At 43.1% G+C, this 9,495-nt stretch overlaps 1 protein-coding gene across 1 annotated transcript; it reads right to left on the bottom strand.

The window, feature by feature from the left end:
• Positions 1-334: 334 nt before the first annotated feature.
• LOC147614280 (uncharacterized) lies at positions 335-4,029 on the bottom strand. Its single transcript, XM_086780854.1, has 2 exons — positions 2,241-4,029; positions 335-846 (listed from the first exon to the last, which is right to left on the bottom strand). The coding sequence occupies exon 1, from the start codon at positions 3,176-3,178 to the stop codon at positions 2,270-2,272; it is 909 nt and encodes a 302-aa protein (XP_086636980.1). The 5' UTR covers positions 3,179-4,029; the 3' UTR covers positions 335-846; positions 2,241-2,269.
• Between the last annotated feature and the right edge of the window lie 5,466 nt (positions 4,030-9,495).

The raw sequence follows: 9,495 nt of genomic DNA, 5'->3' as shown, positions 1-9,495 counted from the left end.
GCCTACAATAAACATCAATAATTGGTTACCTTTTGTCCCCAAAAAAAAATAGACAGCACAATGTAGGACCAGTGCTTTGTGTTATGTTCACCAATGGACTGGGATGAGGAGAGAGGAGAAAGGCGATCCATCAAGTGTACTGGGACCTTGGCTTGTAGTGTTCATGACCCAAGAGAAGCTACTGCATTGTTTAGTGCCCAACATTACCAGCAACTACCAGGTTGATGACTGTAAACAATGACTAACAACGCATGTTCCTTTGTACATATCAAGGGGGAGGGGAGGAGAAGGGGCGAGATATACAGAAACATAATTAAAGACCCAAACTCCAGGCTGGACAAAAAATGGAGATTTTGGAAGGTGAAGACTGTATAAGGCCAAAGTAACCTTTGAACTTCCTTTCTCGAGGTCGGCATGACCATGCTAGCCATGAAATGATCGAGATTTGACGTTAAGATGCCATCATGCTACTGACTTAAAAAACAATAGAAAGAAACAGAATGTAACACCACATGGGTCACCTACAAAGTACCACCACATGGGTCACCAGAAGTAATGAAAAATAGCTTGAAATTACAAAGGTTACGTCAGCTACTTTACATCATAGTTCACATCTTTCGAACGCCGCCCCTCCTAAACAGCACTGGACCCAACACGGCTTAATGCTCAAAATTGAAGCAAACTTCCATTCTTTATAGAATGGTAGACCGTGACAAACTATTGTCCAATATACATCATTGCTTTAATGTATGTTCTCCTCTAAGCCCAAAAATGCAAGTCTGTCCACCGGTATAATCTAAATTGGGTTGCCACTGCTTTTCATACCACTGTTTGTCTCCAAAAAAGCTGCCAAATCACAAAAAATAAGGGTGAGCTCAAAGATAGGGAGGCTCCAAAACAAATGGTCCACCGTGAACAGAAACACATCCATCTAAGATTCTTGCAAAATTAAGCCAATGACTATAGTATTTCTTTGATGGGCTCCAAAACAAATGGTCCACTGAACAGAAACACATCCATCTAAGATTCTTGAAAAATTAAGCCAATGACCATAGTACCTCTACAATGATTCTTTAATCAGGTAAAATGTACTCTTGACAAATTGCACCACATGCACAAATGATACCCATAAGATGCACGGGAGCATGTGAGGCTAGGGTTAGCTAAACAAGCCCCAATGTGATCTCAATACAGATAGGTAAAAAAGGAACAAGGGTTGCACAGCCTAGTGCAAAAATAGAAGCATGGCTAGGAGATGACAGCAGAGGCAGGAAAGGAGCGAAAAGAAAATGCAAACCAGAGTAGCAAGACCCACCTGGCCTAACTAAACTAGCCAAAGTCTGCTGCATGCTTGTTGTTTAGTAGGTCTATGGCGTTTCTAGTTTGCCATGCTTCTGCAGCAGTTACTTGAATTGGTATCAGAGCAGGCTAAACAGCTAATATCACGGTGTAGGGAATGAGCTTTTCCATCCTGTTCGGTGTCAAATCTGAAGCAGTGAACCCCAACAGATGCAACCACATGCAGCAGACCACAAGTTGTCAGCAGGTAGATGGCACCAAAACATTACTCTGTCAGTGCCAGTTTGTGATTTGCCTATGTAGCTTATCCACAGGTATGGAGATTGCAAACCCAGATCACACGCACACAAGGGAGTGCACACATGCAGGTCAGAAGTGAATCAGCAAGAGTCCCCTTCCTCCAGGGCTCCTGCCTTCCAATTCCAAGACATACTGCAATGACAGCAGATGAGATGCCCTGAGAAATACTGCCCGCCAAGTGCATGGACCAGGAAAAAGGAACTGCGAGTTGAAGAGATGGATCAAATGCATTGCAAAGGAGCAGCATGCTACTTGAAGTTGATTGTAACAAAAGGTTCTATTTACCCAAGTGATCAGCCAAACGAGGTTAAAGACTAGGACATCTTGATTATCAAACAGTAACGCATAGCTTGCACAATCCATATTGACAAATTGGATTAAAGCTGTGAAGTAGGAAGATATACAAAAAGTATGTACACATGGAAGGATGGTGGTGCAAAATAGAAGCCAAGCAGAGCAAGCACTCAGCTTCTTGCATACAGGACAGTCATGGGCAGGCGTGTTTGGTGTGAACTTTGTCCAACATGTAAAGCACAACCTAAAACGCACAGGCTTTCTTGATAAAGCAAGCGTCTAAATCATCCTGGGGAGAAGAGACTCTAAGTCAGGAGTGAAGCCAACAGGTAAATAAATGTCACTACCTGCTTGCGGAGCTTGAACTTGGAGGATCTCATCTGTTATACTTTTTGTGCCTCTTCCTTCCAAGTTTGGCCAACTCCAGCTTCATCGTTGTGAAAATTTCCATTTTAGCTAACTCCACTCGAGCATACAGCTCAGAAAACCCTGTGAGAGCATCTGCCAAAGCCTGCATTGGATTGTCAGGCTCAATCTCACGCTTCCGAGCATGGCTCTTGCTTGAGGCACCCGGTGGTGGAGGCCATGAGTGCTTACCCTGTCCAGAGGAGTTATCAGTAGAAATTTGTGCTCCTGTCAGGCTCAAGAGCTTCAGTGGTGCTTGATATGAGCGATGGAGATTGAAAACCTCTTCAGACAAGGCATCTCTTTCCTCCGCTCTGGCTTTTCCATTCTCCAAGACATCCATGTAGAAGGGCATGTCGTAGCATCTGCTATTGACACCACGCAGCTCTTCGGGGGAGCCAGAGAAGCCTGGCTTATCGTCATCCTCATCATCATCTTCATTGTTTTCATGGCTGTAATACATAGAAGACTTCTGCTGTTTGTCAAGGGGTTCAAAACCTCTGGCCTGCTTGAAGACAGACCCCATCATGTCATCCAGCTTGTTAAAGAAGGGCCAGGTGACCTCATTGCCATTGACAGCCTTTCGCTTCTCCATCTTGTACCTTCTCTTCAAGCTGTCTACCTTGTCTCTGCACTGCTTGATAGTTTTTAGGGTTTTCAGGCCCTCGCACTCTGTGTTGACCTTGGTCATGACCTCCTCCCAGTCCTTGCCTCTCAGGTACCCACGGCCAGCAGAGAACTTCTTCACATAGATGTCCAGCAGGATGGCAACTGCCTTAAGCGGCCATTCGGAAGAGGCGGCATTCTTTGAAGGTTTCCTGCCATCTTCATCGCTGACTGTGGAGAGAAAAAGAGGCCCAGGCTTCTTCGTCGAAACCATGGCAGGCTTCAGCGATGGAGAGAAAGGCAAGCCCAACGTCCTTGCCAGTGTTGAAGGTGAGAAGCTGAAAGTCCAAACCCTAGAAGGTAAACCCTAATATTCACTTTCTGGCTATAATTGTAACCCTAATTTTCGTCTGGCCCTGTTAGCCCTAACCCTAATTTTCTCTATGGCTCTGATTATTCCTAACCCTAAACCTAACTGTCCTTTATGGCCTTTTCATGTGGCTTTCTGGCCCTTCTTCTGCTGATTATCTCGAAACCTAACCTAAGTGTACTTTACGGCCCTTCCTGTGTCTAACCTTAACACTAACCCTAATTTTCCCCTGCTCTAGCAGACAGAAAGCTCAACGCCCGAGACTTGAGTTTGAACCCTATTTCTGGGTCTCTGATGAAATTTCAACCCCTCAACAGAGCTTGCCGTCGTTCTCCATTAAACAACCCTAATTTCCCCGTTCTGGCTTTTCCATCAGAACCATGAACAGAGCACGGGACTCACGCTAGCCTTAACTGCACCCTTCAGCGAATGTGAAAAGGATCGTTGGTACCGTCTCCGTTGCTTTCCGGCACTCAAATCGAAACGAAAATGCACTGTGGTGTTGGTGTGTTGGTGCCGCTCTTTGACAACCCCTCCCCCCCACATGCGAGATGACAAAAGGCGGTGGCGGGACTCTCTGCCGTTCTCTAGTATCGCCAGGGACCGACAACGCAGAATCCGACGCTCCCTACGGCGCTTACAGCTGGAAGCTCCGTCCGACCGACGGCCGGCCGGAACCCGCTGCAGCCTTTGAAATCGTTGGTACATTTTACACGTCAAGTCCCTCCGTCGATCACAATGTGAACTCACCCAATACAAGAGACCATATGAAGTTTTTCATTTATAGGTGGAAATCCTCCCTCACAAAAAGTAGAGGTAATAATTATTTGTATATTTTACAAATTTTACCGGTTTATTACTAAACCTTCTTATAATAAAGACGGTCCGATTACACACTTGGTTTCTTTTTTCTTTTTTCTTATTTTAGGGACCAATATATATATATATGTATGTATGTATGTATTATTGAAAAAGCATTACATCCTTTCAGACTTACAACAACAGACTACCAATAGCTAATTTATCCGTCACCCACTATTAAGCAAGTTACAAATCAAATCCCATCTATCATCCTCAAATACAAAAGAGGATTTCTCCCAAGATATTTGATAACCAAGCAGAATGTAGGCTTCCACCATAGCCTCTGGGACATCCCCTAGGTGTCTTTCTCCAACACATCACCTTTCTTGAACCAAATTTTGACTGTTGATCTGGTGCCAGCTAGGTTCTCTGTAGTTTATTTGCTTCACCTTCTTGTACCATCTCTTAATTTTAGGTCCATACTTGACTGGTTTGGATTCCAACTTCAGCTTTGCAAGGCCCTGAAAGCAAATACACCACACAGTTAGGCAAAGCCAGTATGATTGCAGGTCTCACCCAAAGGAAAAGGATCAACAAGTGATGGTTGTCTGCAAGGCCTGAATCATCTACACTAGCTCTACCCCATTCAACTTGTTAACCAAACATATAGACTAGCACATACATATACACTTATGCATCAACCCATTCACATCAATTCTTATGTCACAAGCCTTCTGAAAAACAATACAATTCGGAATTCCAGATCTCCCACAAATAGCAGAATCTAACTATATTAAAAATCAAATCAACATGTCCAACACTGGTTGTCCGTCTCCCTAATAACCAGTCCCCCCCCCCCCATTGACCTTGTACCCCTAAGTTACTATGGATCCATTTCCCAATCTTGGACCAAGCACTCCTAATGGAAGGGCAATCCCAAAATACATGCTTCCCATCTTCCAATGCAGTCTTACATCTAGGATAGCATTGTAAAATTCCTCTATACCAATTTAGATCTAATAGGCAAGGCTCCCATGCACACTCTCCACAGAAAACCTGAGATTTATTTAGTAGGCATTTCAATCTCCCATATTGCCTTCCATTTCCTTCTCCAACAGCTAAAACTCCAGCTCACTCTCCAGATTTTATTACAATAGATGACATGATCCTCACTCATTCTCAATGCATTGTACAAGGCCTTGGGTACCTTTGTCCAACGTAGATCCATTACACCAGACCCAGTCCCTTACCCAACAAGATTCATCCACTGCTATGGAAGTCCAACCTTTATGCACCTCATCCAAAACATGTCTAACAAGTTTCCCTTCCCTATGAGACAATGCAAGTTCCACTTCCAACTGTCCAAGCTCCTTCCACCCAACTGATACCCCATCCCAGCAATCTGAAAATCTCCTCAATCCTTTGTTGTTCAGCGTTTTGGCTATTCTAGGATCTTGTAAATCTAAGGGAGGATTAAACTTATAAGTCCACCAGATTCCTAAACAAATCAAAGAATTCCTTGAGGCTCTACCACATCCATCCCAAGCCATTAATTCCAACACCTCTTTCCATTTGGTGCAATGCATCCTGCAAAAGGGGACCCTGTAATCTTAAGAGGAGCATGAGAAAAAAGTTTGTCTTTCCAACCTAGCCCTTGTCAGATACCATCAAAATAGATAGTTGAGCAATCCACTAGTTCTTTTAGCATCCTTGTCCAAATTTCCTTCTGCTAAAGGCACTTGGGTAGAAGCAAAGCAAACTTGGCAATTGTATGAGAGGGAAGATGAAGAATACCCAAGTCCCCTTCACTTTTAGGCAGACTAAGTCTGACCCAAGCAAACCAAGCCAATGTCTTTTTATTGGACCCAGCATTCCTCCATACAAAGTCTCTTTACAGGCTTTACAATCTTCTGCCAATGTCCTTTTCCAAAGTCCAACACTGGGCATAAGAACATTATATAGGCATTCAGAACTGCGTTGCATATAGCCACCCTATCATGGAAGGGGACTCTGATGCCTTCCCATTTCTTAAGTTTCAAAAAGAATAGGTCCAATGCCACTCTATTAACTGTTTGTTGGTCACATAACCCCAAAAAGAACCCCTAAGTATCTAACAATTTGTCCCCTCTTCATAACCTCACATCCCCATCGTTCTAAGTCAAAATCATTGTCCTTAGAAAGGCTTATTAGTTTATACTTGTGGATATTACATTTGGAACCAGAGGCATCAGCAAACTCCTATAGAATGCTTAAGGCCAATCTGACATTGTCATTATCAGCCCCCAAAAAGAGTAAGGAGTCATCTGCAAAACATGTAATGACCAATTATTCCCCATTGCTCAACTTTAGCCCATCAACTTTAGCCCAGTTACCCTTCCCTTAGCAGAGGCATGTTCTAAATCCACAATTAAAGGGTGAGAAGCAATAGCAAATAATAAAGGAGCAAGGGGACAGCCCTGCCTAACTTACATGTTCACCTCAAAACCCCCAACCACCCTCCCATTCAGCAATAACTTAGAGTTTCCTCCCAAGGTAAGGGCGTATATACAAGAGGTCAAACCCGATTTTTTCCATTACTCTAGCCACAAATGACCAGTGTACCCTGTCATAGGACTTCTCCAAGTCAAGTTGCAAGAGGATGCATTTCTGCTTAGTCCTCAGTGCCACATCTCTCCCTAGCATAGCAGCATAGATATTGTCATATATAGACCTTCCTTTTATAACGCCATGTATATGATCTCTTGAAGAGCAAGGGTAATTCTAATGGCAATGATTTAGCCAAGATTTTGTATATAATAGTCAGCAATGTAATAGGCCTCCAATGATTAAATCTGTCACAGGCATTCTGTTTAGGAATACGTTTCACCAACCCTTCCTTTAAATCCTTATCCAAATTACCTGTCTTGAAGGCATCTCTGCATATTCTACATACAAAATCCTTTAAGGATGGCCAGAATGCAATGAAGAACTCAATAGATAGTCCATCCCATCCATGTGATTTCTCTCTCCCCAACTTTAGAAGGGAATCCTAGCATTCATCTAACTCAATATCCTTTAATGATGGCCAGAATGCAATGAATAACTCAATAGATAGTCCATCCCATCCATGTGATTTCTCTCTCCCCAACTTTAGAAGGGCATCCTAGCATTCATCTAACTCAATATCTCTCTCCAACCATTTGGCCCTATCAAGATCCCCAATCTCCTACTGACTTGCTCTAGCAATTTGGTCTCAGCTTGGAACCTTCTGGTTGAATAGTCTTCTTTGAGACTGAGGGTTGACCCTAGAAACTCCACCCATTTTTCGGCTATTAACCTCATCCCCTCTATCTCCTGACCATTTTCATCCAAGACCCTACCTATAACTTCCTTACCCCTCAACCCCTCAATTAGCTTAAACAGATACCCATCTGGCTTCCTTTTGTTATTGAAAGTTCTCCATTTGTATCTAATTTCCTCCCTCCCAGTACATTTCTCATCTTCACTCCGCAACCCAGCTTGACACTTGAAGTACCAAGTTGTCTCCTCAGCAGTTAGCTTCCCAACCTGCCTATTTTTCTGCAAAGTTTCTAAAATATCACCCCATCTCTTTTTTTCCCATCTTTTTTCCTCATAAGCCAAGATCCTCCACTAGAGAGAGAGAGAGAGAGAGAGAGAGAGAGAGAGAGAGAGAGAGAGAGAGAGAGAGAGAGAGAGAGAGAGAGAGAGAGAGAGAGAGAGAGAAATGTCGTATATGGGTATCCATTCAGATGACTGTAGAGATGTGGTTGAAGAAGATTGTGGACAGCATGATGTAGCCTATGTGAAGTAGTTTTAAAACTTGGCAACTGAGTTAGATGATGTTCCTCCATGGTTTGTTGGTGCCTCTCTTGATGATACTGATCTGACCTATTTTGACATGGGTACTGAGGATGTTGCATAGGTTGCTAAGCCTTTAAATATGAGTTATGTGGGCATGCAGTTAGGTGACTGTGGTGTTATGTCTAAGGGGAGATGATGCTTGCATAAAGCAGGCTGTTTGAAGAAGATTCAAGACTTGGATTCTACGAAGAGTGAGCAGAATGTTGATATTTATACAAATGTTGTTGTACAGGGAGAGGAGTGTTGTAAGAAAGTTTGTGACTCCATGAACATGATCATTTTATGCATGTGGTTGTTTTGGGTGAGATACTTAGAGATGGACTGGATGGACTGATCCTAGATGATAGCAAGGTTGTGTTTAAGAAAGGAGTTGTCCTTGATGATGATACAGATACTTTACATGGACAAGTGACAAGAGGGTATGCTGCACATATGCTTGATGAAGCCTTTGATCCTCCTTTGATCCAGGAGGTCTATGGTCTTATGAAAGCTTGGTGGGAGTACACAAAGTTGGGTGAAGAGCTCATATTTGACAAGGATGGAGAGGCAAGAAGGGGGTTGGACTGTAAGTATGCATGGACAATGCATCCATTTTATAGAGGCAAGTCTCAGATGGTGTTTGAAGACTGTTTACACATGTATTTGATCCAAGAGGCAGAGAAGGTTTAGTTAGAAGGCTATGGAGAGAGATGATGTTCCCTTTCGATCCAGGTGGAAGGGTGAGTTGTTCAAAGCACAAGAATGAGATGTGAAACACTTGCAAGTGTTCCACCAGGGGGGTTGGGCTATATGTGAGGAGGAGTTTTGTGATGCATGCAGATGGGACCTAAGCAAGCCCAGAGGAGGAGAAGCCATAAGAGCTTTTGATGGTGTGATTTGGACAAGTCATGGAATGAGGAGATGAAAAGGACATGGGATGGCATGTGTGGATCCATGATGAAATGGATGAGAATCAACTATGATTGATGATGTCCATGATGATGGTACATGGTCATATGCATCTAGTACCCACATGGTAAGCATATCCACTTGGCAATATTGGGGGATGAGCCTAGGCGGGGATGGCTTTAGATGATCACAAGATGTTCATGATGATGCAAGGAATGTTGGGGGACGTGAGAATGTATGTGGGATGATGTTAGAGGTGAGCTATGGTTCATGATGCCCATAGGGATGATGCACTGCCATGTACATCCAATAACCATGTAAAAGCATTAGGAGGATGTCTAAGAACAAAAAATTATGCTTTCCACTAATACCAAGTTAAATCTTTTCCAAGAGCAAAAAAAAAAATGATGGAACTAATGCAAAAATAACCAGCACTCTGGATCTCTATTTCTTCTACAAAGGCAAGCTTGGAATACATCCATTGCATACCCTTCAAGAAGGCATGCTGGATCCAAATTTTCTTGTTGATCCTCTCCATTTCTCGTGTATCAAATGTTACTAAAGTCATACAATATTGCTTTCTCAAGTGTGTGCGATTCACCCTCTTCCTTCTTAATCAGTCCTTCCATACACAGCACACAAATGTTGTTTCTGAATCTTAAGCCATTTGG

Source organism: Cibotium barometz, chromosome 42 (assembly GCF_041138505.1).
Source record: "Cibotium barometz isolate CiBa-2024 chromosome 42, ASM4113850v1, whole genome shotgun sequence".
Lineage (NCBI taxonomy): Eukaryota > Viridiplantae > Streptophyta > Polypodiopsida > Cyatheales > Cibotiaceae > Cibotium > Cibotium barometz.
This window is presented reverse-complemented; position numbering and strand designations above follow the sequence as displayed.